At 43.0% G+C, this 17,670-nt stretch overlaps 1 protein-coding gene across 2 annotated transcripts in view; it reads right to left on the bottom strand.

Moving 5' to 3' along the window:
• Positions 1 to 36: 36 nt before the first annotated feature.
• tax1bp1a (Tax1 (human T-cell leukemia virus type I) binding protein 1a) overlaps positions 37 to 17,670 on the bottom strand; it is a 19,708-nt gene continuing 2,074 nt past the window's right edge. For both annotated transcript variants that reach the window (XM_020090666.2, XM_020090664.2), the window contains exons 3-17: positions 14,557 to 14,659; positions 13,503 to 13,693; positions 12,997 to 13,152; positions 10,276 to 10,424; positions 9,329 to 9,419; positions 9,041 to 9,226; positions 8,655 to 8,906; positions 8,190 to 8,381; positions 7,885 to 7,957; positions 6,968 to 7,440; positions 4,713 to 4,799; positions 3,737 to 3,923; positions 3,444 to 3,652; positions 2,354 to 2,436; positions 37 to 1,588 (exon numbers count right to left, since the gene is read on the bottom strand). In XM_020090666.2, the coding sequence (XP_019946225.2) occupies positions 1,378 to 1,588; positions 2,354 to 2,436; positions 3,444 to 3,652; positions 3,737 to 3,923; positions 4,713 to 4,799; positions 6,968 to 7,440; positions 7,885 to 7,957; positions 8,190 to 8,381; positions 8,655 to 8,906; positions 9,041 to 9,226; positions 9,329 to 9,419; positions 10,276 to 10,424; positions 12,997 to 13,152; positions 13,503 to 13,693; positions 14,557 to 14,659 (2,643 nt within the window). In that variant the 3' untranslated portion in view covers positions 37 to 1,377. The remainder of the gene's footprint in view (positions 1,589 to 2,353; positions 2,437 to 3,443; positions 3,653 to 3,736; positions 3,924 to 4,712; positions 4,800 to 6,967; positions 7,441 to 7,884; positions 7,958 to 8,189; positions 8,382 to 8,654; positions 8,907 to 9,040; positions 9,227 to 9,328; positions 9,420 to 10,275; positions 10,425 to 12,996; positions 13,153 to 13,502; positions 13,694 to 14,556; positions 14,660 to 17,670) is intronic.

Here is a 17,670-nt window from a genome sequence, read left to right as displayed (position 1 = left end):
CATTTTTCAGCCCGAGTGACGCACAAGTTGCTGAAATGCATTTAAACAAGCTTACTTTATTCATAAAGATCTTTGCAGTTCACACTTAACCATCGTCCAGACATTCTCACGTGAATTGGCTGCATCAGACACATGACACACACACGCACACACACACGTTTGCCTTGTGATTACTGGGCATGTGCAATTTTTAAAGCCTGATTAAAACACTGTTGTAATGACAGAAAAATAGACTAGCGGCGACATTCACTCGTGGAGCAGCGCACAAAGAAATGACGTTTCACAGTTTTAACTTCAAAACGTGGAAGTACTCAACAATATAAGTGTATCTCAGCTGTCTATTTCCCTTCAACATGGTACAGTGTCCTTCGGCCCGACCAAAGATCAGAAAGTGCAATCACCGGGAAGTAAAACCTTGTTGGCCCGTCATTCTTTCAACAGTAAAACATGAGGGGAGGTTTACAGTGAGGGGGGGCAGGGTCACGACAGTAATTCACAAGTCGCTCCACAACTTAGACGTACTTTCATATGTACAGTACATTCAGAATAAAGCCTTATTTAGTGCAGATACATTAAAACATAGTGCTGTTTCGAACCACCTGACGTCTCTGTTCGCAAAAACACGGTCATTCGTTCAGTAGCTCATAGATTGCAAGTCAAAAAGAAAGAAAATCTCCCCTATCCTTCATCTGTCATAATACACTATATACTCACTCCGATGACTTCTTAAGACATCATATATTCAGATCTCTGCATTTACACTTAAAAAAAAAACATGTTATTATCAATTCCTTGCCTTTCCATGAGAGAAGGAAAAGATGAAGCACTTTCTCACAAGAGAATCCTACTTACTGTAAAGAAATATTTAGAGGGCCACTAAAATTAAGATACTTGAGATGCTAAAAGTTTGTTTTTTTTATAAATCCTCTGTTCAAAGCTCCTGCTAAATTTACTGTCTTCATTCTAGTTTTGTAGTGTTGAATTGTTTTTATACACAGAATAAATACATGCTCTTCCAGTGGTGCTTTGGTCCATCGAAGCAGAAAGATGGAGCATTTAAAAAAATGATAGAAAAGTAAAGGATCATGGTACTTTTCCCACGTTTTCATGATCCTTTTACGCACTGTGAATTTAGGTGAACGCCACACGACTAAACAAACACCTCGGTGGAGTAGCTGTGTTAAGCACGACCTCTTGCTCCCTCTCAGGAGTAAACTACATTCTTTTCTAACCTTTAGGAACCGAAAAAGTGTGAATGATTGTATATCAACAAGACAACTTAACCAAACCCCAATTAAAATGAACTAATTGCTGACAAACACATGTTTACCCATACCGTATGCCACGATTCTAGGTGTAAACCCCCCCATAAATCCTTTAATCGATCTGCTCAAAGTTGAGCACGTGGCCGTCGAAGTGCGTGAGGACGTGCCGCTCGAAGAGCTGCTGCTGACAGTTGAGCGGGAACTGCTCGGAGCAGACGGGGCAGACCTTCCAGTGGCTCTCGACGTGCTGCTCGAAGCTGCGCTGCTCGAAGTGGGGCGGGAAGATCACCTCGCACAGCGGGCAGCGCTTGTGAACGTCGTTACTAAGGAGACAGAAAGAGTGGAAATACTGTAGATGTCACTCTGGTGTTTTTTTGGCGTGACGATGGAGCCTTGTCTTGCTTTAGCTATGGCTCTACAGCAGTGTCTCTGTTGTAGTGACGATCAACAGTCTTTCCAGCAGACTGGGACGCTTCTGCTCTACAGACCATAATATAACTAATGAAAGACAGGAATTTCAGCAGCGAGAAAAGTAATTGTTGAATCACTGTTACTATGCTGCATTACCTCCTGCTTGTTTATTATCTGCATTTTGTGCTATGCCCCTGAAGAGCCTGAGGAAGAGAACAGGCACATAAGGTTCTCTTCAAATGTCAAACTGTGTTTAGACGTTATCATTAATGGACGTATTATTTTCACTTCCTCTAAGATTGTGAGGGTGTTTTTCAGAGAATAATTTCATGGATCTTGATGAAAAAACAAACAAACAGTGTGTGTACAATTAGGTGCAGATGTGTGTGTAACTCGATTCAGATCCAAATAAAAGTCCTAAGTGGATTTAAATGTGTTTTCATTTCAAAAAGCAAATGAATTGATCATGTACACTTTTCTCTGCTTTTTAAATGTTTTATTATAATGGACAATTGTTTTTCGATCCATTTGAATTTCGTTTTATATATTTTATAACTATATTTTGTATTTCTATTTATTGTTATTGTCTTGGTCTGCATGTAATTCTGGTAAATGAAAACACCCTTTCTCGTGTAGTTTTTTTAAATTTGTTTGTCTGGTTTGAGTAGATGTTTTACCTGGAGTCAAAGCAGAAGCTGCTCCTGGCCTCAGTGCGTCTACTGGACTGATGATCACAGGACGGCTGAGCCCCGTCAGTGACCTACAAGCACATTAAGAAAAGGACAAATTTTAACTTTGAGTGTATGGAAAAAAAAAAAATCAGGAGATGGGTTGACAGAATGATCTGAGCCAGTAAAGACTAGTGAAAATATGCATGCAGAGGCAGGTATCTATTTTAGAGATGAGCATACACAAACCTCCCAAAACAACCAAAATATATAATCTAGCAAACACTAAATGATCTGATGTCTGTGCAAAATCCCTCCCAATTACTCTCTCCTGATCCTCATTATCTTCATCTCTCTCGAGTTCTGAGGGAGTGACGCTAATTAGAGCTTTATGCAAATGAGTTCAAAGCCTCAGCTTTTAAGGGCGAGCTGCATTTTCCTTCATTCAGCGAGGAGGAGCACTCCAGAGACGAGAGACAGAGACAGGGTGAAATAAGCAAGGGATTAGCATGACAGGAACTCGCTGCAAAAACACAAAGCGAGGATAGAAAAGAAAGGCTCTGATCAAAAGTAGTGTGTTGTGCATTAATGCTCCTTTAAAATATCCCAGTATACTGCTGAACTGAGATCAGATTGATGATGTGGTGCTATTATGACTTATTGACAAAGTCTTTTCCTCAACAGAAACACTGATAAAATAACAGATGGTATTCATGTATGCAATACTGACATATAATCTAATACATGTCAAATCTTAGTTAATACCCATACTCCATACAAGATAAAGGATTTAAGAACGTCTGCCAGCCTGAGTTTTAGTTACCTCAGCCTGGGAAGTTATGTTTTCAACTGTGCCCATTTGTTTGTCGGTGGAGAGATGTGACGTGAGCAAGGTAAGAACGTTACATTTTGGGTTGGATCTGAGCATTGAACACTGGGTTATTGGGCATTCTGTCATTTTCACCACTTTCCCAGGGAATGATTCATGGGATCTTGATGAAAAAAAAAATCAGGCACATTTAGGGGACTGATATTTATGAGTGTGTGAACTTCGGGGACTGCTGTGCCTGAGCAGAGGTGTGTATTTATATGGACGTACAGTTCGTGGCTCCTCTGGTGGATGCTCCAGGCTGTCGGGGGGGCTCGTGCTGCGAGAGGGCTGGATGCAGACCACCTCCCTCTCCCAGCCAGGCGCCCCGGCTTCAGGGCTTCGAGGTGTCATCGGGGGTGCACAGGGAGGGGCGCAGGGTGGGGCCTCCGGTGGTGGACGGGACATGTGTTCAGGAGACAGAGCAACATCCACCCGGTCTAAAAAAAAAAGAAAAAACAGTTACACATCCTGACAGAGAGGAGAAAGAAAGAATGGTTTACCGAAGTTTGAATTCCTCCCACCTCTCGTGGTGTCGGTGGAGTAAGGATTGCCGAACTGCAGCTCAGCGGGCCTCTGTGGCACCAGCGGCGGAGGGGAGGGGTCCTGGGGGTAGGGCAGCGGGTAGCGCAGCACCATCGGCTGCCTGGCCTCAGCACCCTGAGCACCAGCCTCCTGCTCCCTCTGCCTGCACACATAACGCTGCAGCTCCTGGAGAAGAGCAAGAGAGAAAACAATCTTCAAAAACAAACAGATGCTACAGCAGCATTTTCATATAATCTTCTCACTACTTCTAAATTGTATGTTACATCTTTGCATTTTCATTAAGTGCACTGTTGGGACCACACAGGCACCAGGTTCTTTCAGCTCAAGAGTTTAACTTTCCCTCTACACTGTCCCTGCCCTTTGTGATTATATCTGAAGCAAGAGCATTAGTACCCTACTCATTACTGTAATGGGTGTCAGACTCTGGCTCCCTCCGCTCTGGCTTCGCTGATAGAGGCATTCGCCCTCTCCCTCTTTTTTTTTCTCTCCCTCCTCACGCGATTCCGCCCGACCTCCTTTCTCGACGACTTCATTAGTGCGCTGCTATCAGGTTTAACATTTAAACCAGGGTTGGGAAGGTGAAACAGACACGTCGTGTGGCATTTGCACTGTCTAATGGCACTGTACCAACGGGCGAAGGAAGAAGTATAGATGTTTTAATTAGTGGATAGTGGGGGAGTGTGAAGGGAAAGGAAAATTTACAGAAAAGAGCTCAGACATTGCACTTAAAAGGTGATGATATTTCAATGGAATTCAATTGAAAGCCCACATTATCTGCATAATGTATGTGAGTTCTACAGTCAGCAGTTTTCAGTAGAGATTGGTATTCAGATAGTTTATAGTTTTTTGAAAATCAAACTAAACATAGCTCATATTTATGATAAAAACATAAAAAAGGGCTGATTTGAATTATGGAGAAGGCTTATTCATTCAGGAGCATGTTTGAAGCGTTACCTCCTGCAGCTGCTCCTTGTCTCTAAGAGCCTGGGCGAGGTTGCGCTTCAGCTCCGTCACCTCACTGGCCCGCTCTGCCATCTGCACCTACAGACAGAAAACACACACAATACATTTACATCAAGGGAGAAATCATCAAAATTAAGAAATCATACAATTATTGTATCCATTTCAATAACTGACAGGATTTCCTCGAGGGGCTTTTCTGTTAACTCAAGTCTTTTAAGTGTTTTCTTGATGAAGACAGTTTAGGGTTAGTTACTATCAGAACACAAGGAATTTATCTTTGCTCTCGTTGATGTGTGGTCTATTTTTCTGAGTAACAATTTTCTGCTCATTGAATCCATGACTTTTCACACTTTTTGCAAATTTCACATACTATATTTGTTAATGACAGCTTCACTAGTCTTGTGTAACAGATTCATTTTATCTGGCACTGCTAACAACCTTTTTTCTTACTTTCAGTTTAAGTTTCCACTCCATTTGTGTCGATTGATGAAGAGGAACATCAGTATACCCAGAATCAAACGTGTGGTTATTATGAAACACACACAGAATCTCGCTGTGTCCAAGGCAGACAGGAGAAGAGGGGGTTGTAGTAAATATCAGACTTTCTAACAGGACTGACCCTGTGGGATAGTTTACATGACTAGTTGCCTGCTCTTCTCTTATTTCAACCCATTACAAAGTTTCCAATTCCCTCGTCTCCTGCAGTTTCTCTCTCTGCTTCATGTCTGTCTGTCTATCCCGCTTCTCTCACTCTTAAATTCTGTAAGCTTCTCTCGCCCCCACCCCTCCTTCCCTTTCATCTGCTTTTGTCCTCTTTCGCTCGCTCAACTCTTTTCATAAATTTACAGCGCAGCATTAGAAGGTTAAGTTCAGGTGAAGCGAGTCTGCAGCAGTGAATTTCTAAGCTTCGCCCTCCCCTCTCGTCTCTCCCTGTCTTATTCCTCTCCCTCGCCTTCATTCTCTGGGCGGCTGATGTAAACAAGCCGTAAAGCACGGCGTTCTGCGGATGCCTCTCTTGTCAGTCTCCGGGGCCATTAAGAGTGGCTCCGGGCCGGGGTCTTATTTACAGCGCCAATAAACGCACTCACTCATGGAGATTAAATGGCAGTAGGTACTTTGGCGGACGTTCACACGCAAAATGCAGCAGGTCCACGTAGAGGCAACAAGCTCAATACTTGTACTGAGTCACACAAACCGCACACACACTGGCTCATGAGTGGCATGGATGCAGCGGCTACATGTTCATGCATGCAGTAGCTCTAGTTAAATGCAAAAGTGTTTTTGTTGCAATTTATGAACCAATTAAGAAAATTGATTTCAACCCATAATAAGTACATTTACTCAATTACAACCTCTAGCTATACCCGCTCAACTCAATTGCAAAAATAGTGTTCTTTTCAAGAGATTTGTCTCAAAGCATTACTACTTTGTTTAATGCTATAACAATTATTCAATTAAAATTAATATTCTTTACATGTAATTGACCAGTTTTGATAATCGATTAAGTAACTTACTGAGCAAAATTCAGAAAATGCTGGTGCTATATTCTCAAATGTGGAGTTTCACTCCTCTGAAGTTGTCATCTTGATGGGTCAGAATCAAGCGTGAAAGGGGGAAAGAGCTGGAAGACATGCAGCAAAGGGCCAGGTTAGAATCAAACCTGCGGTCACTACAAGAGGTATCCAGCCACCGTACAAGGGCAACCACATAACCATAGTGGCCACAGTCGCTTTTTATCCAAAATTCAAACATAAATTCCAACGTGGAGGTAAAAGTTCATATTCAAAGTGTAATGACCGGTTTCAATTTAATATATACATTCTAGGAACGCATCAGACTGACCAAAGTAATTTTCCAGCAGAGGGCGCTCACAATCAGCTTATTAGATGTCAGTTAAGTAAGCCAGTCCTGTTTTGCGATGTAAATGGAGACACTGGCATGCAAAGCTGCGCAAAGCTGCGCAAAGCCAGCTGACAATCAGGACACTGATGCATCTGAGGAAGTATGAGTATGATGACGCGGTTTGTCAACTTTGTACAAAGCAGCTTTCTTACATTTCTAATGACAACAAACCTGCAGGCTCACCTGTTAGCTTTCAACCAAACCGAGTCAGCAGAGGAGGCACCACAGATAGGCTCAACGATTTGCATGTAATGTCCAAGTAGTTTTAGTAGTAGCAGTAGTTTTGTGTGTGTGTGTGTGTGTGTGTGTGTGTGTGTGTGTGTGTGTGTGTGTGTGTGTCTTACTCTGAATCGCTCCTCCTCATTGGCCAGCCTCTGTTTGAGTGTCTCGTTGATGGCGCACTGCTCCCGCCACTTCTCCTCCATCATCGCTAGCTCCTCCTCCACCGAGCGAGTCTGTTCTATGTCCGCCTCTTCCATGCTCGTCCCCTCCACCTCCAGCAGCACCTGCTCCTCCTCTACGCCCCTCACTTCCTCTAGCTTCAGTGCACCCTCCACCTCGGCACCCGGCCTCTTGTTCTCCACCTCTACCCAGCTCGTCATTCTCAGGCTCTCCTCCGGCAGGCTCTCCTTCTCTTCTTTTTCTTTCTTCTCCTTTTCATTGTTTTCTTCCACACCCTCTGCCTCGGCCCTCTCCTTCTGCCTATCTTCTGTCTGCCTGTCTTCTGTTTCTGTACTGAGATGTGTGTTCCTGTTCAGGAGCTCTGGAATGATTGTAATCTCAGCTGCTTCTTGTAGAACCACAGTAGCTATGTTTCCTGTAAAAACACAGAAGGTATACAATATTATCTGAACTTCCTCTGCTTTGATTAAAGTAGTAATAATTACCATGATGGGCTAATTATGGACATTTTAACATAATCGCTTTTTCATTTTCCCAACAACACCTGGAATCTTTTTTATCATAGGTCTGTAATTAACATTTTTGGTTCTTCCGTCACCCCAGCTCATCCACCTCTGCTTTTATTCAATTCTTTTTTCCATGAATAATTTTTGATTTTTATCTCAAAATATGCCTGAACTTGTCTAAAGATGTGCATGTTCGCGTGTCTAGGCAAAGACAGAAATAGTAATTGCATAGTAAGAAGAAAGAACAAAGGTCTAGTCATGGAGAAGTTAGCTGTTTAAATCTTTTCGCAATTACAAAGCAATATGGTCCGTTGAGGAGACTTGGTGAAAATGTTTTAGCTGTGTATGTATACCTGCTGTGGGTGATTCTGGACTAGGGGTCAGCGGCTCGTGTGTCGTCTCAGTTGATGCATTTCTTTTTGGCTCCTGCAAACAGACACACAGCAATGTGAATAATACATCAACGCAATCTGATTACACCTAGTTGTTTAGGCGTAAATCTATCTGAAGGCTTCAGACGTGTCTTGGGTTAGTAGCGAGTCCTTGACAAGGTCAGTGGGCACGTCATTAGGAGCTCGTCATTAGCAATAGAAATGGCATACACGTGGTTAAACAGTGAGTACACTACTGGCCTTAGTCTCACCGTCCAGTTACTTACCCCCTGTGACTCAGTTGTGTTCAGTTTAGCGACCTGCCGGCGGAGGCGCTGACACTCCCGGTATTTCTCCTTATAGTGTTCAGCAGCCATGTGGAGACGCAGTTTCAGCTCCTCCACCTCCCTCTGCAGCTCAGCCTCTGCTTCTGACACCACCATCATACTGGGGTTCACCTCCCCACTTGTCCCAACACCCTGAAACAGAGGAAAAGATGTATAAAAAAATGCAGCATTATTCATGGGCTTTGGTTTGTGTCTAGTTTAAAGCAGCACCTGTTGGTGCAATACAGAAATAGGATTTAGCCACAAGACGATTATGTTCTACCGCTTTTAAATCGTGATATTAGTCAACTCTACTTTAAATCCGATCTCTTCTTTGTTGTGATTACTCATTAAAATTTTATGCTATTCCTGGCCAATCACTTCACAGAAAGAGAAAGATACTAATTAAGGGTTTCTAGAACTTACCACTTCCTTCTGTGCAGTGCTCCTCATGCGGTCTAACTGGCTCTCCATGCGTTGGCACTCGGCCTGAGCATCAGCTAAACTGGCGCGGAGCTTGTCAGCCTCCAAGCGGGCGCGGTACAGCTCAGTCATCGTGTGGTCACGGGCGCTGGCTGAGTCACGGAGCTCCGAGGCCAGCAGGGAGGCCTGCTGCCGGGACGCCTGCAGCTGCTCCTCAGCCTGACGGAGCTGCTCGCGTATACGGGCCAGCTCTGCCTAAAGACATGTAGAAGGGATTTAAATAGAGATTGGTTGATTTTACTAAAAAGATGGGCAGATATAAGTGTGGTAGACATGTATTTCCTGTATTTATACTGTGGCTTTTTGATATTTGAAACAACCACTACTACCTTATCAGTCTTGTGCAACAGCAGCTCTTTCTCTAAGCTGTCCCGCTGGGCAACACAGGCTCTGAGCCTGTCTAGCTCCTCCTGGAACTGGGCAATGGTCACCTCGCGGTTCAGCTCCACTGCTTTCAACATCTGGAGCTCTGCACTTAGCTTTGTGTTTTCCAGCTCTGTGCTGCGCAGGTGGACCTACACATGAGACAGCACGGAGAAAGACAAAAATGCTTAAGTTAGACAATAAAGTCGGGCTTTCCATAGGCGTTCTTTTAGCCGTGAAGAGCTGTCCCCCACCTTGTAGAGTTCTCTTTCATCCTTCTCGTTCTTAAGTTGGCTCTCCAGACTGTCTCTCTCTGCCGTCAGCTTCTTCAGACGATCCCGCAGACTGGGGGAAAAAATTAAGGTTTGTGAAGCTTCCACTTGTAGAGTTGTCAAACTAAGTCATCGCAGTACTAAAGACGTTAAGTCCAAGATGCAGTGTCAGGGAATGCTCCCTTATTGTTCATTAGCTAAATACGCAACTTTAGCAGGCTTGTAAAATCTGCTTTGGAAAAAGCTTGAGCTGGCATATCTCTATGCAGCAACACCTCCTGGTTAGGTATGTTTTTAGCAAAGCTTTGATTGTATTTGGAAGTGCACATGCACAGCAATTGAATATTTTTGTATGTGTTTTAAAATCCGTCATCCAATGAAAATTGTCACACACAGATACCTGATAAGCCACCTGGGGCAAGGAGAATTTCATCTTCTAACCAATGAGCTACGAAATTATCCAGATAGCTTCCAAGTCTTTAAAGGATGTCAGTGGTCCAGTTTGATACGCTACCGGCAATGAGATTGCATATTTAAAAAAGAAGACACATCCAATTGATCCCCAACAGCTCAAACAACTCTCTGGATTACCTCTGACAGATGACAGAAACGCATCCTGTTCTGAAAACTTGAAGTCGTGTTTATTTTTAAACATGCGACAATTGCACTCGGACTTGGTATGCAGAGACCATGACTGAGACTGTTGTTTGAGTGGTGCTGATTCCACTCAATGACAATGTCTGTGGCCCTGGTTTGTGCTTTCACTAATTTTGTCAACTGCATGTCGACGAATGGAATGATGAAAATGTTGAGGAAGCAGAAAGCAGACAAGAAACCTGCTTCAAACACAGATATTTTAACAGTCATGCCCTCAGAGAAACGGACGAGTCTGGATGATTGATGGACATGTGTTAGCATTCTCCACTCACCAGTCCAGCTCCGTCTCTTTTTGCAGGCCTCTCTGGCTGACTCCCAGCAGGTCTTCTTCTAGCTGGCGGACTCGGTCCGTGGCCTCCGTCAGCCTCCGCCTCACCTCCTCCCTCTCCTCTGACAGGCCCTGCGACGAGCGCAGCAGCTCCTGCATGACAGAGGGGGCAGATGTGGATTACGGTGGCAGGTGCAGGAGCCAATCACGACAGCTGAACTCAGGTGAGAAGAAAAAGTGCTGGACTACATCTGAAACACGAACACACTCACATTTTTCATGTTGCATATATTACATGCTGTATGTTGCACTGCTTTTATGCATTTTGCATTTACATTTTATACCAGTTGCAGCCCATATTAATCTAATGCAGTTTATCACAGCAGTACCCTCTTGACTGTTACTATATTTTTATGGAAACTGCAAGTGTACATTTGCACAAATATTAGCAGAAATGTTTTTATTTAGTGTCAAATACTATGACACATAAATTATATGTACTTTGTAAACTGCTCTTTTTCTGTTTCCAACCTCGAAAGCATATTTATATTACAGCTGCAAAAAGTGAAACTTTCCCCCAGGCATCTCTTAAGTCTTATCTTATCAATCATAAATCTCCAGTCGCAAATTATGCCTTTTCATGGCTGCAAAAGGCATATTTAGTATCTGAAGTAGCTGAAATGTCCTATTGTACAAAAAGCAGCAGTGTGAAGTGAATACATGCAGGACTTTTTTTTTTTTTTTATCTGCCTAGCATTGGTAAACTCCAAAAGATTCCGGTTATTGTTCCACAGATCATGTAAGTTCTGTTTCACTCACGTTGTGCTCCTGCAGAGGAAATACCTTGTTTGAACTTGGTGCTAATCAGCAGTGAAGGACATTAAATCACTCATAGGACATAACAACATACCTCTGCACACACACCCCTTCCCTAGTAGCACGCCCACACACATACTCGCAAACACACACTTCAGGAGGACGGTACAGCTATACACTCAAGGACATATGGAGACAGGCAGATATGTGCACAGTACAGCCATCAATCCGTAACTGATCGAGTGCACATGCACACACACCGACGTACAGTCAAGCCTGTCTCCCTCTGGGCTTGGCTCTGTGTAGATTACTGTATGATTTTTACTGCTGGCGTTTGGAAAGCACTTTAGCAGTGCATAAAGACCTTATAAAAAGTGTAGTCATAAAATTAGCAGCCACAAAATATGTACTTATGTTTTCATGTTAAACTCAAAGGATATTTTCATCTTCATGGTATGAGCTAACGTACCTACTGTAAATGCCCTACAAAGACACACACACACCTACTCACACAAGTCGTATATCTACACATGGACATGCCTGTTGAATGAAAGCAGAACAGTAATAACAGTGTGTGTCTGTATTACCATGTAATTTATGGCGATTTTGTCCTTTATAAAAAAAAAAAAGAGCTGCAGACTAAATCAAAGCAGCCTTTTCTCACTCTGAGTCTGGACCTGAGAGCTGCACCAGGGGGCGATAAGAGACTGGATTCAAACTCACAATACTTCAGGCAATGTTTCACAACAGACCTCTCTGCTTTCATTCAGTTTGCTCAACCTGACTGGTTTTAGGTGTGTTTGCCAAGCTGCTGCTCATCACAAGGGCAAGTCATAAAATACTCAAATCTGAAATCTGACTCAGTTTTTTTTATGTTCTTAACCTGAGCCAAATTATCTATGTTCTGCTCACACAAATAAACTCTGAACTAAAATCACTTTAAAAAAGAGAGACAAAGACAGAAACAGAGAGACCGACAGGGACAAAGAGAAAGACAGGAACAGAGAGACAGACAGGGACAGAGAGAGGGACCGAGAGACGGACAGAGAGAGAGACACACAAGGAGAAAATAGACAGTGAGAAAGCAGTGGCCACTGAAATCGCGTGACTGAGTGGTGTTTGTCCCTGAGGCTGGGCAGGGCCCTTTTTTCAGGCAGGCGGTTTTGCGGACTACCCTCCTCATTCCACACACAGACTAAAAGGGTTTGCAAGCGGGTGGCATAATGAGTGTGTTTGTGCGTGTGTGCACGCTTGTGCATGTTTGAATGCACATTAGAAAGACCTTGTGGTGTGGAACCCAAATGTGAGTGTGAGTTTGAAGGGGGGCAGTTTGTGAATGTGTATGAGCGCCCGTGCATGTGTGTGTTTGACGTCATGTTTGTTCACTCTGTGGTTGCGATGGCACCTTCCCTGACGCCAGATGCCCGAGAAAACTGCGTCCCAATTCCGTTCTGGCCCACTGAGTTGGGTCGTTAAAAAAGGAGAGAAACACTGGCACTTACATGCGCATGTGTGTGCGCGCACTTATATACACACTCATTGTGGCTCTTTGTGCGTCTCAAAAACAGGGGCACAAATTATTCATGAATTCTGGCTTTTGAAGTTTTCAGACCTGTGATCACTGGTGAGGAACCGGCTCCACACACTTGCAAACAGAGGCTAACCGTCTATGAATGCACTCACCTCTGCCCATGTTAACACACGTGATTAAATACACTGAAAATACCTCATATTCAATTGCAATGTTGTACTTCTACATTTAGATTAGAACTACTATTTTTGTGCAGTCATCTTATCCTCTTGTTACAACTGATCATGTTATGCTGTGTGTGCATAAAAAACATAATGTCCCTCTGCATGCATGCCTGCCTTTCTGCCATCACGTCACATCACCCCCCCTTCCTCTAACCTGGTTGTGCGTCCGCAGCAGACAGCATGTCTCCCTCTCCTGCTCCCTCTCCCTGGCAAGTCGTTTCTGCTCCTCCTGCAGCTGTTGCTTCTCCTCCTGCAGGAGCCGCATGGCCTTCAGCAGCTCTCTGCGCTCATGCTGTGCCTCCTCCACTCTCTATAAAGCAGCAGGATAGGGGTTGAGGGGACAGAGAGAGAAGATGGGAATGGTAGTTGCTCTTCGAAAAATATGGTGTTCAATTCCCCTACTTTGGTCATTTTAAAGACAGTCCATATCATCAACAGGTTCTGTTGTCTATTTTACAATGTGTTGCTGCCTAGAAGTACAAAATATAAATAATTAATGCTGATATAGGGATTTTTGCTCTTGTCCTCCTCCTTCTTTGTGAGGTCAGAGGTCCCGTCAGGTCCACCTGTGAATCGGTTATGTGCTTAGCGCTGAAACTATTTAATTATGGATCAAGATGAAAAACTAAATAAGAAGTGCATTGATTTTGTGTGGCCTACCTCTAACAGGCCCGTCTTCGTGGTGACGACCAGTATGTCTGAGTTGCTGTCGTCCTCGGTAACGGTCAACAGCTCTTCATTGGGCGTAGCTGACCTGAACTGGAAGGGCGTGCTGGCTCCTCTGATGTCACCGGTGTGTGTGACATAACAGAACTGGTAAAACTCTCCATCAGATTTAGGTACATAATACCCTACAGTGCAAAGAGATAAACGTGTGTTAAATTCACTTTTTTTTCCTAAAATTGGATTTCAGTTTATCGGGAAGAATTAAGGAGGCAATGTGAAGGAGTGGCATCCAGCGTTGAGGTTGCTGAACTGAAACTAACTAGCTCAGCCAAACATGAGTCGCTGGCTGGTTTAAGTCACAGTATAAACATATCTCCTAAGAAAAGAACCTGCTCCCTATGTGTATATTATAGGCTCATTTAATCAGGTAATCAATTATCAGTTAATATTGGATGTGAATATACACTAAAACATATCTATGAATATTATATTTCCATTTTGTCAATAGAGCCACCCTAAAAAAGCAGGTCTGGCCAAAACATTTGCATATCTAAAACTGATCGGCTTAAAAACTGAGGTAAAAATACTATATTATACAAAAAGCAAAGAGCACTGTCCTGTGCGCACAACACAGTGAATGTTTCTCTGGGTAACACATCACATTTTATATGGTAATGAGATCTCACAGGAGCATTACTGATGTGTTGGGCCTGGTTCTCTGGGACGGAGGAGTTAAGTACGGAACCACCCAGCAGCCAACTGCTTTTACTGACTCCTGACACACCACAGCACACTCTCATATTTTCACTGTGTAATATCTGACCGTTCCAGGCCCAGTAAAACCAGTTTGCAGGCTCTCTGTATGTGTGCATGTGTGTGGTTTCAGAGGTGCTCAGGTCCCAGGCCGTCGTTTGCGGCTGTGTTCCCTTATTAAATAAAAGTGCTGGTTTTTATACGTGCCGTAAAATGGAGGAGTTACTTTGGAATACCTCAAGTCTGTATAGTGGTTTTACATAGTGTGTGTGTGTGTGTGTGTGTGTGTGTGTACCTTGAAACACCACAGTCCTGTGTACAGTACTTCCTGGTTCATAGTTTTCTGGCATAGAAGACCAAAGGAAGGTGTAGTAATCCCTGGCTGTGCTCCAACCCACCTGAGGAGGCAATGTGAAGAGAACATGATGTTCCACGATAAAAAATAGTGCCCGGCAGGACAGTGTAAATCTATCAATATTTAATATTAAAATTTGGATTTACAGCCAGGTTTTGTTTATCATAAAAAATTTTTTTACAGCACACTTGATAAAAAAGAATCCAGAGGTAATATACAATGGTCATGGCAAGAATGGAAACATTTAAACATGCCCCCTCATTCTTCCACACACCTCCTCCTCCCCTCACTTCCTACCCTTCCTGGGCTCACAAGAAAAAAAAGAGGTGGCTCAGAAGGTGTGAGAAAGGGGTGGGAAGCCAGGGGTGTACAAAGCTTTGTGTGTAAGTATACACACATGCACAGACTCCTGAGACGGCACAGAATGTCCCACTGGGAAAGGTTGAGGGAGGGGGGTGAGAACAGAGGAAGAAAAGGTGAAAATTTTACACTAAATGGCAAGGGAGATGTAATTCCATGAATTTCATGTGTTGTAAGGTGATGGACGATGACATGGAGTTGTGTAGATCATAACTCTGGTCCTGCCCCGTAAATCTGTAGCGCGCAAACTGCATACTCTCCCTGTCAGGGCTGCTAACATACGTACACACACCTCGTTTCAGCTCACATGTGCGATACGTGTTTGTGACATTTCAGAGCTGCACTTCAGCTGTGCTCAAGTAAACCACCTGTGGGCACTATGCGACACAAAAGTGGCACAAGAGAGAAGCCTCGTTATTTGGACAGCTGTCAGGTAATGATCATATCATATTGCCATTTAGGTGGTTGCTTAACGACTGTGGGGTGAATAGAAAATTACAGGTTACACAAAACACTGGGAGGGGTAACTCGCTTTTGTTTAACTTTCAAAATGAGCTATAACATTCCAAAACTGTAAGGTGCTAATAAATTTCAAATGGTTCCTGAAAACCATTTATACAGTTGGATATTGAAAAAACATTTAAAACTGAATGAATTTAACTAATATAAATCTAGCAAGAAAAAAATAAGAATTGGACAAAACCTGACAAAGCATTCAGAAGCTTAACCTGGTAACCGTAAATCAACTGAGCTACTCAAAACATTTGTCAAAATCTCAGGTAAAATTCTGTTATGTTGATAATTGTAGTGTTTACCTTATCAACCAATTACACTGAGTATAATGCTATTCCAAGCAAATAGTGATAGCCAGCATGGCAACCTAAGCCAAGAACATTCTTTTCACCTCCGACAGTATTTCAGTGAGAGGCTTGGCAGCAGTGGACGCCCTCCAACTTCGCTTGTGTCCTCACGTGTATTTGCTTAAGAGCGAAAGGACATAAATAATTTTGCTGATTGCAGAGTGAAGTTGACTGACATTTAGCTAGGTATGGTGTGGAATTCCAACATGGAGTGATGTTATAAAATAATCACAGGCATAGCAGCTATCAATCATTCAACCAAGGTGTGAGGGAACAGCATGATGACACGTTAATTATACACTCACACAACGGGTTTCTCCCTGTCGACCCAACAGACATGCCATGACCCAAAAAAAAAAACTCCACAGGGCTTTTTAGGAGTTACGTGTGTGTGTGTGTGTGTGTGTGTGTGTGTGACAAGTTAAACAGAACTTTTTCTAGACTAATGCAGAAAAAAATGTGTTTGACCATGAAAAAGATTACCAAAATGCTGGAAGACAGAGCAGAACTTGACAAGCTTGATTTGAATGTGCACTGTTGTACACTGTTTACTGTGTATATAATAGAGTGAGTTAGAAATCACCATCATCTCAGAAAGTTTCTCTTCCAAGGATCATTATCATGTAGTATGGACATTACCAGCCACTAGGTGGTGTCTGTGCACAACTCAAACTAACAGCATCTGCCAGAGCAGTCTGAGTCATCTTCACAGCAGCTCAGCTTTATGGCTCAGTCTCTCTTCCTCTCTCTCTCTCTTTCTCTCTCTCTTTCTCTCTCTCTTTCTCTCTCTCTTTCTCTCTCTCTTTCTCTCTCTGTCTGAAACAGGTAACGCCTATAGATGTGAAAGCAGAGGGGGGGAACATGCTCTCTCCCTGAGTCATCCCTGCACAAAGGTTTTGCCTCTTGGAGCCAAAAGTACTCATATTACATTCACATTTTTTTATTAATGTTGATCATCAGCACTCTGGGAAATTCAAACCCAATAAATCATTCATATTAATCCAACAACCTGTTGATTTTTTTCAGTATCGTTTCCAAACACCAAAGGCAACATATCAGATTCGTTAGTATTTATATAGTGGTGTCAGCTCACTTCCAATTACGAACAAAGTGGCAAATTATTATTTCTAAAAGCACACCTTGTGACATGTTTACACATGCCATCCTGATAGAAGGAAGAAATGAGCTGAACTTAATAATATATATACAATCATATTGATGGAATTTAATATGAATTAAATGAACGCACAAGACGACAGACATGTACGTCAAAAGGAATAAAAAGAAGTGCAGTCTGCTTGTTCCCTGACATGAAGCGCTAACCATGAAACAGGTTTCATTAGCATGCATTACAACAATTAAATTTTCCAATTGACTTTTTCCAAATAAACCCAGCATCTTTATTCTTTTTTAATTGAGCTGGTGGATTTGAAGTCAGTTCTTAAACAACGATAAAATGTTTGTCTTTCGACTTTACGAGACATTAAGTTTCCGAGTTCACATTTCCTGTTAATTACGTGTGAGATTTGATGGCCTTGATAAAAGAGCGAAGCCGAGGGGGGAGGTTGTTTAGCAGGAAGCGGAGAAGAGACTGACGGAAAGACATTGGGGGGACAAAGAAGTGAAGTTGGTGGGGGGAAAGGTCCTTAATAAGAATCAGAGTGGTTCATTAAGAGCAACAAATGTTTGCCCCCCAGCGAGACCTACTGTAACCAGCCCACCATGTACACTCTTCCTCTTTCTGCATGCACAGCAACCACACCAAAGCTTGTGGTGAGGTTTTAGGCATGTACCGGAGAGTTGAAGCATTAGTGTCGGGGCGGATGTATGTGTT

The sequence above is a fragment of the Paralichthys olivaceus genome, chromosome 20 (assembly GCF_024713975.1).
Source record: "Paralichthys olivaceus isolate ysfri-2021 chromosome 20, ASM2471397v2, whole genome shotgun sequence".
Taxonomy (NCBI): Eukaryota; Metazoa; Chordata; class Actinopteri; order Pleuronectiformes; family Paralichthyidae; genus Paralichthys; species Paralichthys olivaceus.
This window is presented reverse-complemented; position numbering and strand designations above follow the sequence as displayed.